At 31.9% G+C, this 17620-nt stretch overlaps 2 protein-coding genes across 4 annotated transcripts; one reads left to right on the top strand and one right to left on the bottom strand.

Annotated features, from left to right (window-relative positions):
* Nucleotides 1–5219: 5219 nt before the first annotated feature.
* LOC105764003 (probable polygalacturonase) lies at nucleotides 5220–8515 on the top strand. Of its 3 annotated transcripts, XM_052625147.1 has the most exons (8): nucleotides 5220–5384; nucleotides 5783–5811; nucleotides 6286–6603; nucleotides 6821–6941; nucleotides 7018–7192; nucleotides 7304–7374; nucleotides 7455–8114; nucleotides 8239–8515. In XM_052625147.1, the coding sequence occupies exons 2-8, from the start codon at nucleotides 5794–5796 to the stop codon at nucleotides 8280–8282; spliced, it is 1407 nt and encodes a 468-aa protein (XP_052481107.1). In that variant the 5' UTR covers nucleotides 5220–5384; nucleotides 5783–5793; the 3' UTR covers nucleotides 8283–8515. The 3 variants fall into 3 exon arrangements, with proteins under 3 accessions (XP_052481107.1, XP_052481108.1, XP_012437884.1); XM_052625148.1 differs by lacking the exon at nucleotides 5783–5811 and having other exon boundaries at nucleotides 5222–5384; XM_012582430.2 differs by having other exon boundaries at nucleotides 5222–5811.
* Nucleotides 8516–8739: 224 nt separating this feature from the next.
* Nucleotides 8740–12308, bottom strand: LOC105764001 (protein S-acyltransferase 18). The gene is made up of 9 exons (XM_012582426.2): nucleotides 12064–12308; nucleotides 11863–11976; nucleotides 11428–11757; nucleotides 10805–10873; nucleotides 10618–10689; nucleotides 10392–10520; nucleotides 10203–10283; nucleotides 9474–9638; nucleotides 8740–9390 (listed from the first exon to the last, which is right to left on the bottom strand). The coding sequence occupies exons 1-9, from the start codon at nucleotides 12115–12117 to the stop codon at nucleotides 8875–8877; spliced, it is 1530 nt and encodes a 509-aa protein (XP_012437880.1). The 5' UTR covers nucleotides 12118–12308; the 3' UTR covers nucleotides 8740–8874.
* Nucleotides 12309–17620: the final 5312 nt, after the last annotated feature.

Genomic DNA, 17620 nt, shown 5'->3' with positions numbered 1-17620 from the left:
TTACATCGGAAGTTTAAAAAATTTTAAAACTGAGCCAGTTTGTGATATTTATAGTAATAAACATTTTACTAAAAAGTTCCTGTGTTTTGTGTGAGATGGATCCAAAACGTTCCCAATCTTCAACTGAACGACCTTCTCTGCTATATTCGTACACCGAATTACATCGAGTGTGGGCTCGAACAACAAGAACCAAACACAGAACCAAAAATGATTTGTTACTTTCAGTAGAAAAGCAATTCTCTTAATATAAATCAGTAAAAATTATTATTCCTAAAAAATAAAATTTATTCTAAGAAAATAAATTTCCACTGCTTTCTAATATAGAATAATAATATATAAAACTTATGTGTAAATAACTTTACTAGTGTCATTTATTTATAAGGAGAGATAAGAGAATCCTAGTTGAATAAGTATAACACAAATAATTATTTATTTAATAGAAAAACTCTCTCCTAGTCAAACTAGAATAGGGGGTGCAACACACCCTAGATAAAAAACACTAGGTTTGTCGCCCCTCACATGTAAAATGGGAATTGGGCCTCTTATATATTGGGTCCAGTTATATGTGCTTATTAGACTTTTGACCCAATATTTGTTTTCTATTCCCAAAATAAATATGATCTATTTAATTAAATTTAATTAAATAAATTAACTAAATTAATTTCATAATTAAATAATTTTCTCAATCCAATTCTAATTCCATTAAAGTCATGACGACTTTACCGTAAAAGAATTTAAGAGGAAATATATTTAATTTTCATATTCATTTTCGAACTTCAATTATTTAATTACAATTAATTAAATAATAATTTGAAAACCATAAATTAATTCTCAAGTCATTTCTATACTCGGTGAGAAAATACATTCATTTGTAAATGCTACTCATTCCTCTAACTTCATCATTTCTATTATTTTTTTTCATTTGGTTCTACATGCAATTCATTTTTTCGTTTCAACAAGCTAGTGGAGAGACCAATTATTTATAATTAAGTTTCAACTTTTCGCCTATTAATTATAAACTTATTTAGTCACAAAGTTATTCCATTATAATATCGTGCTTGAGCTCTCCCTAGTTATATACCATTACAAAAGCTACTTAATAAGTGTTCATCTAATGACCTTGTCATAAGTGTGTTACCCTCATAGGATATCCTTAATCTCTTTAGGATAAATTTGTTCTCCTAATATGATCCCATTTTATCTCGTGGTAACCAATACATCTTCCTTCATGAAAAGCCAATTACTAACAAATAGTAATTAAGTCATTTATCACAAAGAAAAACGACTCGTGACCACGTTTGCTTTTTATTTATCATGTAATGTCGATGAGAAGATATCTTTTACCTATTAGTTGGGTTATAAATTCTACTATTGTGAATGACTCTACATATTGCAGAAGTCATATACCCGGCACACCAACTTTCAATTCCTTATTTATTTGAACTCAAGCTCTTATTTACATAAAAGTATACGAGTCACACATATATAGTCCATCATCCATTCAAGAATAATGTATTCCACACTATGAACATCACAAGTGAATAAATCCATAAACGGATTTAGATTCCATTCTACTTGAGTCATGTTTGATATACTGTCAGTTTAATTAATCACATTTATATCTCTATCTTCTAAGATTCACCCAATTAATATGAAAAATTTCCTTATTATCATCTCAAAATTTGGAGCTCTAAATGTGATCTAAAAAAAATGAAGAAATGGTCATAATGTGAAATAAAATTAATTTGCTCAAAATTTATAGTTTGTTGAAATAACATTAAATTTTTGGTCAAATTCTATTATTAGACCATGTACTTTGCATAATTTGTGGATTTATTATCGTAATTTAATTTGATCAATTTTAGTCTTTGTAGTTTTTGAATTTGTCAATTTTAGCCTGTATACTTTTCGAATTTTGAAATTTTAGTCCTGACCAAATAGTAGCAATTAAATTTGTTTGGTTAAATTACGCTATTTGTCCTGTATTATTCCTAAAGTTATAGATTTAGTCCATGTTCTCCAACTAGATCATTTTAGTCGCTATATTTTTGAATTTCAAAATTTTAGTCTTAATGCAAACAATAATTGATAAATCTATTAATTAGTTTTTTTGTGAGTAATATGTGGAAATAACAAGCTAACCGACATTATACATGTGATAATATGTTTGACTCATCAAATTTTGAAAATAACAAAACTTAACTTAATAAATTTAATAACTACATTTGGTTAGGACTAAAATTTTAAAATTCTAAAAGTATAGGGACTAAAACTAACCAAATTTAAAGTATAAAATATTAATCTATAACTTATGCAAAGTATATGCAAAGTATAGGGTCTAATAGCAAATTTTGACCAAATTTTTCATTACCATTTGTCGGTAACAACTGAATATATTAAATTGTTTTTCTTGAATAAAGATAACAATATAGTAATTACATTTTATGTTTGTTAGTAACTTCTTGTCTGCCAATTTTGTTTTGAATTGGAAATTTGACTAAAATCAATTTTCAATTTTGAAAATAATATTAAAAATTTAATAAAGTAATTGACATTGTTGTTGTAATAATATAAAGGATGTTAGTTTGAATACACTTAAACCTATAATATCCTCTACTTTATAAATTGAGGAGTTATAGATAATTTAGGTATTATTTATATAAAAAAACAACCGAACTCAAATTATTTCAAAAAGACTGCAAACCCAAAACACGATTTAGCCTAAAATAACTCGAATTCAAAATGATAAAAAAATTACTCGATTTAGCCTAATGTAAGACAGGGGCGCGAATCTAGAAAATTTTTAGCAGGGATGTGAGTTTAATTATAAACTTTTTTAAGATTAAAATATAAGTTTATTATGTATTAATTTATAATTTCATTAATTTTGAAGAAATTAAACAATATTTTTTAGTTTTAGGGGGTTAAAGTGTAATTTTATTGTATGTTAATTTATAATTTTTTATTTGATTGAATTGAAAATTTTCATTTTAGAGAGTCAAAATACAATTTCACTATATATTAATTTATAATTTCTCTATTTATAAGAGAACTAAATTAAAAAATTTTCATTTTTTGAGGGACAAGTCCCTGCCTACCCCTTTTGATTTGCCTCATGTAACATAACTACAACTCCTAAAAACCTAACTTGAGTAGCTCAATCCTCAAACATTGGTAGTGACCTAACAATTTTTCCATAAAAGTATACATGGAAATTTTCTTTTTTACCAAACACTGATTTGCATTCCAAAAATATTGGTTGTGAATGCAAGTTCACACGAGAAAATATATCATAGAAGCCTTTATATTAAGAGTTAAATTGTAATTTGTCTCATTTAGTAAGAAAAAGATAAATTAGTCTATATACATTAAATCAAATAGTAAATTGATCCTTTCTATTAAAAAATTCATCCATTTGTATTATTTTTTTTGAATAATCTCATTATAAGTTTTGATCATATTTACTCTTTTCGACACAATGCCTAGAACTACTTATAGCCCCTCCCCAACCCATAAATAGGAGAATAATACGCTTCAGTGCACTCGAACCCACGTCTTCTTGTATTAGTGACAATACCTAAGCCAATCGAGTTAAGACTCAATCGACTCATCCTTTTGTATTGTTAAAAACTAGCATGGTTGATAGAATAACCAGACAGTACCATGTGACCTCATGCTGATGTATAGAAATCATTTTTTACGATAAAATTGGATGAAAATTTTTAGTAGAATAATCAAATTTTTTTCGATTTAATGTATATAAATTAATTTATTCATTTTTTTGGTAAAGGAAAAAAAGTTTGTACGTCACTTTTATTAAGATTACACTACTTCACAATGAAAAAAGAGAGAGTAGGTATTAGTTATGACAGTGATGAAGAGTTCTCTCATTCATGTCCCCTTCTTTAACGACGTTTTTTCTTATTCCATTAAATTACAATTACCCCTTCATGGCCATGAGATGAAATTAGCACAGGAAATTGATCACCTACTTTTTTTTTAAAATTATTTATAATACTATTAAAAAGAAAAATTAATCTAATAATCATAATGCTTGAAAGTGTTGTTCTGGCCAATGAAAATAGAATTTGTTTTAGGTTTCTTTAAAGGGTTTAAGCACCAAATTAGGGATGATATATTATTTATATTTAACGATAATAAATTTTTTATCTAATATAATACTGGTGTGCATGAAATATAATAATATCATTATTCATTATTATTATTTTCCTCATTAAATTTTGTCTTTATATTTCTTTTATGAAACAGTTTTCAAACAGTGAGTTAAAACACACGCACAAAAAAAAAAAAAAAAAAAGAAAAAAATGAGGAAAAGGCTTGTGCATGAGAAGAATACAGAGGTGAGCAGCAAAAATAAAATAAATGAGGGTACAATATTAATATATCATATATATAAAGTAATTTTGTAATTATCTCCAGACTAATTGGATGAATTTTCTTTAAATTTGACTTGATTATTATATAAAAAAAAAACCGCCCTAATTCGTCTTAAACTCGATTTTTTTAAAAAAAATCCGATCTTATTAACTTGGGTCGGGTTAGAACCCGTCGAATACGAATTTTTTTTTTTTACCATTTTTGAATCAAACCCGGACTCTTGAGCCATGATTCCACCAAAGGTGGTCGCTTGCTCTTACAGAGCCAGTGGCGTTTGAGTTCACTATCACCAAGCCCACTGGTTTGAACCGCTCGGCTGCCATAGCCCACAGCACTGTTAGGTTACCTCTTTTAACTGCTCAAGCCTATTTCCTGTCAATCTATCAAAGCCAACTTAAAGAAACTCGATCACCCTTAAATACATTTTCGAGTTTAAAATTTAAATTTTGTAAAGAAAATCAGCGTAAAAAACCTTTGTTTTGGATTTTAATTTTATTCGACTTCAAATTTAATTAAAATTTAATGTAATTATTAGATACCAAACAATGCAATAAAACATTAAAGAACATTGACCTACCTCCCCATTTGTTGTAATTCCTTGTCTGTTTGTTGTTTTGTTTTATAATTATGCATTAGTTAAATATATGAAGGAAATAACTTTATAAAACCCTGTTTTGAATGAATTGACGATCATGGAGGCGGGGTCAAAAATTTCATTTTTTTCTTCTTTTTATTTCATTATTTTTTACTGATTTTAAGAACTTAATTGAAACCAGTAAGACAGTTATCACATGAGAAAGTCGCTTACTATATAAAAAACACTCATCCTATTAAACAACAAGCCAGGAACACACTGTAACAAAAAAAAGAATAAAGCTCTACCCTTTTGTTATCTGAATCTATAAACCCCATTTGCAGCCACTCCATATGTGGTTTTATGGAGCTTGCACTTGTTTTCAGCTAGTTCAAAGCTTCAACTTTTCTGGGTAATCCTTCATTTCTTCTTATAAGTGATTATCAGTGAGCAAGAAGAACAGAGAGGGAGTGTTAATGGAGCAAATGAACACATAAAGAGGGACCCTACTGCTTAATTTTTGGAGAGCAGCAACAGTCACTTTCAATCATTCTTTTTTCTCTTTGAGTGGTGGTAGTGGTTCTGTCAATGACCTATCTAATCACCCATTTTTCACACACTTTGCCTTATCACACTAGCTAGCTAACGGGATCTTATTCTTGTTCATATGAAAAAAAAGTTAAAAGAAAGACAAACGCTTCCTTGGTTATTCCCTTTCCCTTTGTTTTTTGTTTTGATCAAATAAAAAAGGGGAGATCTTTTTAGTTAAAAAGACTGGTTTTTGTGGATTCACTGAGCTGTCTTTTGCAGATCTCATTCATATGAAGAGCTTTTTTAGTGTGAGTTCTTTGATCCTTGCTTTTCCTTCTGAATATCTTATGTTCTTGGACTTTGAACTAGATCTGAACAAAATGTTCAAAATGTGTTATGAGGAATGATAGTTTTGGCTCATTTTGGGATCTAAATGAGCAAATGGTTCTTCTTTTTAGCTTTTTTTCTGAATGTAATTCAATTTTTATCTCTTTTTGTGTTAATCTGCTAGTTTTATGGCATGAAATCTGCTCATTTATTATCCATGACTTGGTTGATAAAGTTATTCCTTCATTGCTTTTGCATGTTTCTTCTCATCCACCTATTTTCAGGCATCTTTTGATTCACATTGCTGTTAATCTAGCTCTCTTTTTGTGTTATATTTTCAACTCTATGTTTATTAAGTGTTCATACTTGTCTAAATTACTTAAATCAGTAAATTTCCCCTATCTACCTATCAAGGTATAGCATTCATGGTTAATTTTGTATGCATTTGTTTTCAGCTGGTGTATCTGCTTCTAGTACTTGCATTTTTCAGTCATATTACATGGGCTGTCAAGGGCAACTCGCTTTGCAAACAGACCGGTATGGGGGAGATTCGACCTCACAGTGTCACCATTACCGAATTCGGTGCAGTTGGAGATGGTGTTACTCTCAATACAAAAGCCTTTCAGAATGCTATCTTCTACCTCAATTCATTTGCTGATAAAGGTGGGGCCAAGCTTTTTGTCCCGGCTGGCCGGTGGTTAACAGGAAGCTTCGATCTCATCAGTCACCTAACTTTGTGGTTAGATAAGGATGCAATAATTCTTGGATCAATGGTAAGTCCGTAACTTACTTCAAAAGAACATTTACCTGTAGGACATGCTATATGTAATGAACGGTTATATGCTTTCAAACATGATTCATGATCATCAATTCTCGACTGCTAGTCTATTTGATATCTTGCTGTAGGTATTTCTATCCGTCATCATAAGCTACCACTGGTGTTTTGTTCTTATCACTTATCATATAACAGCATAGCTCCTGTTGTTTCAGAATTCGGATGATTGGCCAGTCGTTGACCCTCTGCCATCCTATGGCCGAGGTAGGGAGTTACCTGGTGGAAGGCACCGAAGCTTAATATATGGTCGCAATTTGACTGATGTAATCATAACAGGTTAGGAACATGGATGAGAAATCATCTTCCATAAGCCTTTTATTTCTTCTATTGATGCCACAGGTTCTTCATGCAGGTGATAATGGCACTATTGATGGCCAAGGTTCTGTTTGGTGGAACTGGTTTAGAAGTAAAACTCTGAACTATACTCGGCCCCATCTGGTTGAATTAATGAACTCAACTGGTGTTGTAATCTCGAACTTGACTTTCTTGAATTCTCCATTTTGGACCATTCACCCGGTTTACTGCAGGTTAGTGGTCTTCCCATGCTCTTCTTTGAATGTTGTAAGCAAATTGTCTATGACACCAGTTTTAGAACAGAACTATCAAGAGTAAGTCGACTTTATTTTCTCGATTTACAGCCATGTCATAGTCCAGGATGTCACAATCCTGGCTCCTCTGGATTCACCAAACACGGACGGGATCGATCCAGGTGAATTCTTTTTAACTTTTCCCAGTTTGCCAAGTTAACCTTTAACTCTTTTTCTTACTGATACGATCAAATGCATCTAGATTCTTCCGATGATGTTTGCATTGAAGACTGTTACATTAGCACCGGTGATGATCTAATTTCCATCAAAAGTGGGTGGGATGAGTATGGCATTTCATTTGCTCGTCCCAGCAGAAATATTATCATCCGCCGGCTTACTGGACACAACCGAAACGGCTCTGGAATTGCAATTGGAAGTGAGATGTCCGGAGGTGTTTCCGAAGTTTATGCAGAAAATATCTATTTTTTCAATTCAAGCACCGGTATTATATTAAAAACAGCTCGTGGAAGGGGTGGTTACGTGAGAAACATCTATATATCAAATGTTACTTTGGTTGGTGTAGACACAGCGATATTCTTCAATAGTAATTTTTCTCAGCATCCAGATGAGTTTTACGATCCAAATTCGCTCCCCGTGATAGAAAGGATTACTTTTAAAGATGTCATAGGAGATAACATAAAAGTTGCAGGCCTCCTCAAAGGTATAGAAGGGGACAGTTTTCGTCATATTTGCTTATTGAATATTACTCTCGATGTAACCACCAAGTCTCCATGGAACTGCTCGAACATTCAGGGATACTCCTCATTGGTTTCCCCAGAAACTTGCGAACCTCTGAAGGAAAGTATCTACCCCAAGCATTATTCAGATTGTTACCTACTACCGAACCATCTGCGGAGTTCAGGTAATCAAAACAAAGGTTCTTGGCTGTTTTCATCGTAAATAGTGGACGTATAGCAACCCTCTTTCATGAATTTTGAATTCTTTACTTCCAATTTTGATTCTTACCATTTCTCAAAACAAAACAGCCTGTCACCTTGCCAAGGAAACGTTTCCCGACATAAGAAGTTGATTGGAGTAGCTGATTTTGTGGTGGTTTAGCTTGTGAGATAGTGTTGAGAGATTGTTTATTGTAAACTTTTGTGTGTAGTAGCAAATAATTGGGTGACCTTTCTTCTTCTTTTTTTTGTCCTTTGGCTTGTGGTATAGTCTGAAATCTCAACATGTTAAAATTTTGTTATTCAAAAAGTTCAATGAAAACAGAATCATAGAAATATTTAAATAAAAATGTGTAAATTTATTGCTTGTGTTGCCTTTATTCTGATTGTGGGACTATACAGCCTGTTTCCTGGAAAGTTGTACCCCTTTGTATGAAAGGGAAAGGCCACTTTTCATGCTTTGGAAGTATATGTGAAGGAAGTTCCCAAGTTAAGGTACCCACAATAATGACTTGATAGCCTCATTTCTTTGTTTTTGTAAAACAGTACAAGATTCTTTGTATCAATGCATGTGCTTAGTTTGGTCCTAAGTTGTTCAACTGTATTTGTATTCATCGATCTAAAATGAGTATCACATTGTTCGAAACGAGTTCAAAAACGAAAAAAATTAAATCAGATGTTTCATCAAGAATTCACACAAACAACCAAATGAATCTTTGTTTTTTTTCATCTTGGAGATGCTTCACTTTCATCTTTCTTTATGACAGAACATAAAACTTGCCTTGAAATGTATGTTTCAAGCTCCCTGGAAACCTCGGTTAACTTCAAATCGAAATTGCTTCTGTACTTTTGTTTTGGTGACGGTGATGGCATAGCAGAAAACATAGTTGGAGAGCCTGAAAATCGACGCCTCGGGCTTGTAAGTCTTCCTGGTGAACCTGGAATTCTGCCTTTAGAAACTAGAGGTGTTGCAGCTGTTCCTGAATTGGCCATATTTCTTTCAGGGTTCATTAATGGGCCATGTTTTGTTTCTAGTGGTAGTGGCTTCAATGCATCAATCTCCACTGCTGGCTTTTGTATCATAAGCCTTTGTCTAGCCTTATCTGCAGCTAGAAGAGCTTTGTCCCTACTAAGATTTATCAGTTTCCATGGATCAATGCTTACATGGAACCCTTGCTTCTTGCTGGTTGAGGTGGAAGCTTTAGGATCTTCATCAATTCTTATGGACAATCTCGGGGGATCCTGAAATTGAACTCACACCTGTAAGATGATGACACTGCTGAAATTCTTTGGATAAAATCAAGTTTTGGATGTCTTGTATATACCTGAGTTCTCAGTCCTTTGCATATGAACCTCGACAAGAATGTTGCTTTTTCGGGTGAATCAAAATCAGAGCTGTCGTCCGACGAGACATCGGAGTCGTCAAAAGGGTCCACTGTAAATTGGTTCTCTTCTTTCATTGCCAATATATAATCATATGTTCTCATTCCCTGTAACAAGAATCAGCACATTCAATTGAGGGCAATGATACAGCAAAATATGCCACAGTTGAGAGCATGAATTAACAAGGAACCAAATGGTCAAATTTCCTAGCACAGGCTAAAAGAACGGGGATTTGAGATCATAGGGCATGGTGATGTACTGTGACATGCTCATACTTGTTATAATTACCAATGTGGTACACCATAAAATAGACAGAAAATTTCCTCAATTTCACAGCTTCATATTGCAAGTGTTGAAATAGCCATATGATGCAAAGATATTTCAATGGAGTGATCATATAATGATTATCTCCCACCAGAACTCTATCTTTTACTGCAAACTGACCACATGGAAATTACCTCATTTCATGTGCAAAACTTACAATGGAGATGTTGAAGGAAGAATGTGATGGGGAATCTTATTTTGGTCTACTACATTATGTGTTAGAAACTAATCAAAGAAGGAAGCATCGATTGAACACAGGTGAACTAACAAAAAAGACTTGATATCAAGTCACACCAATCTCGAGTTTGATCCCTGGATAACCCTTACCCCTTCCTTATTTTACTTACCTTTCTTATCAGAACTACATGAAAGAAGAAAAGTTGTCCCATTGCAGCTGATCCATAAACAGTAAACAAAGCCAACAAAACCTGTGACATTTCCAAGAATTGAGACAAACCCAAACCAGATTTTTTGCATTCAAAATGAACTCCAATAAGAGAGATTTTCCAATGTGGAAAAGAGATAATAATATTTACTGTTATAGTGGCAAGAACTTCTCTAGGGAACTTTATGTAAAGCCTTTTCTCCAGCTCTAGCTCTATTCCCTTCTTGTCCGCAAAGCACCTAATAAATATAGCAATTGCAGTGCCTCCTTCTAGAATCAGCTATTGTAACAGTAACAATTAATTGTTAGGACAATAGGATTAACTTAGAATTTGAAGCCTTTTTGGAGCATTTGAAGGACATAGAAAAGCCACTTACCATTAACAAGACAAAAATCATTAGAAGAATGAATGTTGTATAGTTTCTTTTGCCTACACAGTTGTTCAACCACTGATATATAACATAAAAACAAGCAAATCTATATCAATAAACATAAATTGCTTCTCAAATTACACTGAAAACTTAAAAAGGAAACAAAAAATGACAGACCAAAATTGGTTCTTACCCTGCAATGATGATCAAAACCTTCAACACACCGGTTGCAAGTTCTACAATGCTTGCTATGTTTTTTCACCTAAGATAAAGCATAGAAGAATGTAAAAGGTTTTTTCCGATGCAATCAATCATTATAAGCACTAAACTTAATAACTAACTATAACTAAAAGAACCCATGCATTTACATAAGGTGAGACTCAAATCTCAAAGTCTCTAGGGCCTCAATCTTGCCATTGAGCGAAGGCCTCATTGGTGTAAATGATAAATGCTAGTGATTTTGTTTTTGTTTGGAAAGCTAGAAAAAGAGTGCAAACCTCAAAACCACATAGAGAACAATAAGAGATATTATCATCCTCTTTAACATCAGGTGAAACTGCATCATCTTTCATGACAAGGGGAAATGGTAACAATGGTTCCATTTGGAAATTGATTTTTTCCGATGCAATCAATCATTATAAGCACTAAACTAATAATTAACTATAACTAAAAGAACCCATGCATTTACGATGAGACTCAAATCTCAAAGTCTCTAGGGCCTCAATCTTGCCATTGAGCCAAAGTCTCATTGGTGTAAACGATAAATGCAAGTAGTGGTTTTGTTTTTGTTTGGAAAGCTAGAAAAAGAGTGCAAACCTCAAAATCGCATAGAGAACAATAAGAGATATTATCATCCTCTTTAACATCAGGTGAAACTGCATCATCTTTCATGACAAGGGGAAATGGTAGCAAGGGTTCCATTTGGAAATTGGTTTTCCATGGATCTAAATACTTCCTCCTTATAAAAGTCCTTAGAATCTTCTTCTCCAACCTCCTAAAAAACCTTATAACAATCTGGGTCAATATGAACCCATAATTTAGCTTCAAAATCCCTTTAGATTTCGCTTTTTTCTTCTTCTTAAAGCTGGTTTTATCAGTAGGATCAATAGCAGTACACCTAACAAACAGGAACATAACTGAGAGTGCCTGGAAATGCAAAAAAATAAAAAATAAAAAATCAAACCCCATTGAAAGTTAGCTATAAAAAACACAAAAAAAAGGTTCAAATTTTTGGCTTGTGAAGAACATTACCACAAAGGAAAAGATCGTTGTGATAGTGATTTCAGCTATTCTGTTCCCAAGCAAAAGCCCTAAAAATGTATAAAATGCCACAACTAGGAAACTAAAGACTGCCATTCCCACCATCTGAAAAAAAACCCAACAATTTTGATTTCAACCAAAAAACCCATAAAAAGTTCCAAAACAAAAGATGGGTATTTAACTTTTATTTACCTGTAAAGGATGGAGAGGTCGCTGCCAACCATTGCGTCTCATGATCCTCATCATGCTCTTAAAACCTTATTTTTTTTTTCAATTTTTTGAATACAAAACTGAAACAACAGCAGATTTTTTTGGGTATTAAAGTAACTTAAATAAATTCAAGCTACTTATGAAACAATCCCAAAATCCATGGTATATGGTTTCAAAGTTGAAACTATAAAGTTTTTTTTGTTTTGTTTTGCTTTAGTGAATATATGTTGGCTCTTGAATCCCCTCAAACGGTCGATTTTTGATAAGGCGATTTGAAATTTGAATCGCGATTGTAGATGTAAAATCTAGCCCATCATCTAACGGCTGTAAATTCATCACCGCCATCATCATTGTTTCTTTTCGGTTAAAATGGGCCTATAAGTCCCTGTACTTTTCAAAATTTAGGAATTTAGTCTTGATATTTGTATTTCTAGAAATTTAGTCCCTTTACATTTCAAATTTTAAAATTTAGATTAAACTGTTAACATTGTTAAATTTTTTTGTTAAATTTATTGTGACATTTTAAAATAAAAAAATTCTCACTTGATAGTCATGTAATTAAAAAAATACGTAATTAACTTGAATTTTAAAAAATTTAACAGGATTAACCATTGGACTTAAATTTTGAAATTTAAAAAGAAAAGGGGCTAAAATACTAATTTTTAAAAACTACAGGGACTATAGGCATATTTTAACTTTTCTTTTCCATGATTTGGGCCCGTTCGTGGGGTCTATTGCATTGGTGTTTTACTAACATTCCATGGGCCTTCCAGCCGTAGTTTAGATTTTGAAAATGGAATTGTGAGAAGTGTTTGTAGCTCACTAAAACCCACTTTAGGTGCTTTGTGAAAACATTGGACCCAAATAGTTGGAATGAAGGTTTCAGAATTGGGTTGGTGGTCAAATATATTAGATTATTTATTTTTGATCAAATCAATTTATCTAGTTCAATTAAATAAATAATTAAAAAATTAAAAAAATAGAAAAAAATTAGTTCAATTGATTTATGGGTCAACTGTTTCAAACCATTATCTTGGACTGGTATCTTGACTAGTTCACAATCAAACTAGCTTAGTTATGAGAACAGTGGTTGGAATAATTGAATTAGCCTAAAATTTCAAAACATCTTAATTGAATATATGATAAGTAGTTATAATTCATATATTTTAGACTCTTCTTATTTTACATTTCATTGATTCTCAAGTAAAATATCATGTCTTAACTTAATTTACATGATTAGTACCACATTTTTATACATTAGCATTTTTAATTATCTATGCTTATATTTTATATAATTTAGTATTTCATAATTAATTTGATTTTTTGTGACTTTAATTAAGTGCATGTGAGCTTCGGATGCAAGTTTAAGGGCTAATGGAAGTGAAACGAATTATCAGAATTGAGGAAAATGTGGAGAGTCAAAATGAAAACATGTGAGTTGCAACTCAAGACCACGAGGCCTGGACGCGAATGGACTTCGCACCCCAATGTGATTCTCTAGGCCGTAGCGCCAAAGCTTTCGCGTGCCGTTTTGACTTTAAATTTGAGGCTATTTTCAACCTTTTTCAAGGCTTAAAGTCCTAGCTAGTACTGCAACCCTTATTTAGGTAAAATAGAATTCATAAATAGGATCTTTTAGAGGGATAGAAACAACTTTTACTTTTGTAGAATTTTTAGCTTATTGTATTTTTTTTATTTTTGTGTTTTATTTTTGGATTGCTAAACCCTTTTTTATAGTTAAATTTTTTGAAGTTTGATTCAAAAGTTTGTGAGATCTAATTGTTTTTTTATTTTCTTTAGTATTTGCATGTTTCGATTTAATTACAAATATTTAGGTTTATTGAAAATTAAGTTCAAATTAAGTTGCTTAGAATATTTGTGTTGTTAATTAGAATAATTAAATCTATAATTGTTTAATTGATTCTATTGCTTGTAAGAAACAACATGGTTGGATATAAGCTATGTATGCAATTATATTGTGTGGACATGCGATCTCATCTAAGTAAAACCCGCTTGTGTGTGTTTATTTGTTAGAATTAGGCCTCTCTCATTCTTAATGATATCAGTAAAACCCGCTTGTGTGTGTTTATTGGTTAGAATTAGGCCTCTCTTATTCTTAATGATATCAGTAAGCTAGCTCCTATGCATAAAGTTATAGGATTATTTATTGATAAGGGAAATAATTTCAATGAGCTTCCTCTTGGATATTGACAAGGTAAGGGTTGTATCCACAAACCCCGAACATGGATCGTAAAACCAATATGGAAAGTACCAAACAAACATGAATAGGGTTGTATGTGAATAGTGTAGTTTCTTGATAACTTGCATGCTTAGAGTTCTTTTAATTTAGTTTTCATAGAATTTTAGGAGGTAATTTTAGCATTTAGATTAGTTTTTATTGCATTTTATAGTTTTTATTGGATTAATTTATCTTATTTAAATTTTGTTCATTCTTTTTATCATTTTTAGAGTTACTTTGGATTTATTGGTTATTTTCCTTTTTCCCATTGTAGGTCATAGATGAAGAATGGAAGACTTGGAGCATACAATAAACAGTGGTGAAGAGAAGTCTTTCGCTTCACCGAATTTGATTTAGTGTGGTGGAGCATGCTTTTTAATTTAGAATTTGGCAGCAAGTGCTTTGCTCCACCGCGATTTTTGCATTCAATGGAGCGGTAAGATTAAAACCCTAAAAATAATGGTGATGAGATTTAAGAGGGAAAAAAATGAGGAAAAGAGTAGGAAAGAACAACTTTTTAATAAGGAAAACATCAAACTTGCAAAGAAAAGAATAAAAAGAGATCCGAAGTGCTCAACATAAATTCTTCAACTATTTTCTCTCTAGATTATTATTATTTTTACTTTTTTTATGCAAGTTTGTTTTGAATCTCTTTTTGTGTGGTTTTCTCAACTCAATATGAGTCCAACTTTATTTTCTTGATTGTTTGATCTTTACTAATTATTTATTCAATTTTGTGTTTATTTAATCTACTTACATGATCACCAAGTTGCATTAATTTGATAATCTTGATTTTTTCTAGAAGAGAAAATTAAGGTTTAGATCTGGACAAAATAGATTAGGATTAACTTTAGTAGTGCTGATGAACAAATTAATTTGTGGCTAGGATAAGAATATACATGATGCCCTAATCAACCTAATAGGTTTATTCTTAGTGACTTCACCCAACTTGCTTAGCATAGGAATATAGCTAGTGGGGAAGGGAGATTAACTTAGCTAGATATCGGAAGAGTCCAACAATGTCATTGAATCTTGGACAAGTAATCACATAAATTGAACAATTGAACGAGAGATAATTGATTAACTAAGTTAGGTGAAGTTAGAGTTCCAAGTCTTTAAAATTGATTGAGAAATTTAGAAAATTTCACTGTTTTAGTTTAATAAAATCTCCTTAATTAGCTTAGTTTAATTTTAATAGTAATTAGAATTTATTTTATTGATCTAGATTAGATAAAAATTGAATAGTTGGTATTTAGCGACTTAGAATTTGATCCTTGTGGGAACGATATCTTCTTATCACTTTATTACTTAAATGATGTATTACAAAATTCCACTCATCATTTATTATTAAACTAAGGGGAAAGGCTCCTATTACCCTCTAGCTTTGTCCTATTTAAAACATGTAGATCAAATTTTAAGTACATGCACACCTGTTACATATACAAAGTTGATTTAGTGTTAAAGAAAAAAACGTAAACTTTAATAATAATGTATGTTTTTGAACATATTAGGTATACAAGTTGTTCATGTAGTTAATATAAATGTGTTTAAAATTTGATATCCACTTATTTTGAACATGCTTCATATCAGACCTGACCTATAAGTTAATGTACAAGTTAATAATTAGGCTAATAGAAAAACTTGATTGATGCATGTGAATCTAAAAGTGCAAGCAAGTCTCATGGGTCGAGACTTAAGCTCTGGTCACGTGCGGCCTTAGGCTTGGTTTCTATGACAATAAGCCAAAGTCATTATTCAATTCTTACTTAGAAAGGTTTTGGCACACTTAGCTTAAACAAACACATAGAGAGCACTTTGAAGAATGAGAGAGTTTGAAATAATGTGGAAGTATATTGCTCAAGAAAAGCTAGCGTATGTGTATAAATGATGAAGGAAAGCCTTTACTTAGTAAGCCCTTTTGATCCAAAGGTTATAATTCATTTTAATGGATGGCCTAGTGATGTGTGTTTTTCGAAACTAACTAAAAATACGACGAAAGCAAGTGCTCCTATCAATAAATAGTATAGCTACGGTGAGTAAAGATATTGTATCCACGAGGATTAAAAGTATTAGTAATTACCGTTTTCCTATTATTTAGCCGGCAAACTGGAGTGGTTTCTTTAAACTAAGATTTACTAAATTAATCTAACTAAAGAACTCAACAGAGAATGAATCAGGAAAATAATCGAATAATAACCAATGAAAGAAACAATACCCAGGAAAGAGTCCACCTCTACTTCATCTATTACTATGAATCTGAATTAAATGAATTATTTACTTGGTGTCTTGATCCGTAGATATCCCTAAATTATGCTAATATCTCTTTCGAGAGTAAGAGCAACTGACTCTTGGTTGATTAACTGAAATTTCTTTCTAATTAAAACCCTTATTGTCGCATTAACTCGATCTATGGATTCCCCTATTAGATTTGACTATAATCTAGTAGACTTATATCGTCCTATTTCTAGGATTGCATGAAACTCCACTCAATTATGCTAGATCTACTCTTAGACATGGACTTTTGCTCCTTTGATTAAGCGCATTAAACATGAATTAATATCCCAGAAATATTAAAACAAGATATAAGCACACATAACTGAGAACAAGAATAAATTATTTATCGTATAAAACAGAAATCAAATAATATAATTCATCATAGGGTTCATCTTCCCTAGCTATCTAGGGATTTAGTTCATAATTATGAATTAAAACATCTCAAAGTCAGAATAACCACAGGAAATAAAAAAAACTCATAAAAACTTCAAGAGAAATTAAAAGGATGTATTCAATCTTGATCGAAATCCGCTTCAGAGTTGGCTCCAATGGTGTTCTTCGAGTTGTTTTCTTTGATATTCTCTGTTAAATACCTTCTCACTTATTCTATTTGGTATTTATAGACTGTAGAATGCCCAGAAAGCCCAAAAATTGCATTTTTCTACGCATTTGGGATGTGAGTTACGAAATTGACACGACTTGGCACATGGCCATGTGTCCAGCTCATGTGGCCCATACGGGCGTGTGTTTAGCCTGTGTGGAAAGGCCCAGCTCGTGTGGCTCCTGAAATCTACTCTATTTGTCTGATTTTAGCTTGTTTTTTGCTCCTAAATTCTCTCCTAAGTATAGAAACATGAATTTAAAGGATTAGGAGCATAAAATTCACTAATTTGCTTAAATAAACATCCAAAAATGGATTAAGAACGAGATTAAAATATGTTACTTTTATCACTTATCAAATATCCCCACACTTAAGCGTTTGTTTGTCCTCAAGCAAAATCCTCAACTCATATTAAATTTAATTTT

The sequence above is a fragment of the Gossypium raimondii genome, chromosome 12, assembly GCF_025698545.1.
Source record: "Gossypium raimondii isolate GPD5lz chromosome 12, ASM2569854v1, whole genome shotgun sequence".
Lineage (NCBI taxonomy): Eukaryota > Viridiplantae > Streptophyta > Magnoliopsida > Malvales > Malvaceae > Gossypium > Gossypium raimondii.
Note: the sequence above shows the minus strand (reverse complement) of the source record. Positions and strands in the feature narration are given on the sequence as shown.

Bases quoted from the DNA above. Each gene is read 5' to 3' on its own strand.
- LOC105764003 (XM_052625147.1), top strand. The intron at 6,942-7,017 runs GTTAGGAACATG...TTCTTCATGCAG, and splicing joins GACTGATGTAATCATAACAG to GTGATAATGGCACTATTGAT. The intron at 8,115-8,238 runs GTAATCAAAACA...AAAACAAAACAG, and splicing joins GAACCATCTGCGGAGTTCAG to CCTGTCACCTTGCCAAGGAA.
- LOC105764001 (XM_012582426.2), bottom strand. From the start codon at position 12,117: ATGATGAGGATCATGAGACGCAATGGTTGGCAGCGACCTCTCCATCCT. The intron at 11,977-12,063 runs GTAAATAAAAGT...GTTTTTTTTCAG, and splicing joins GACCTCTCCATCCTTTACAG to ATGGTGGGAATGGCAGTCTT. The intron at 10,690-10,804 runs GTAAGAACCAAT...GTTATATATCAG, and splicing joins GTTTTGATCATCATTGCAGG to TGGTTGAACAACTGTGTAGG.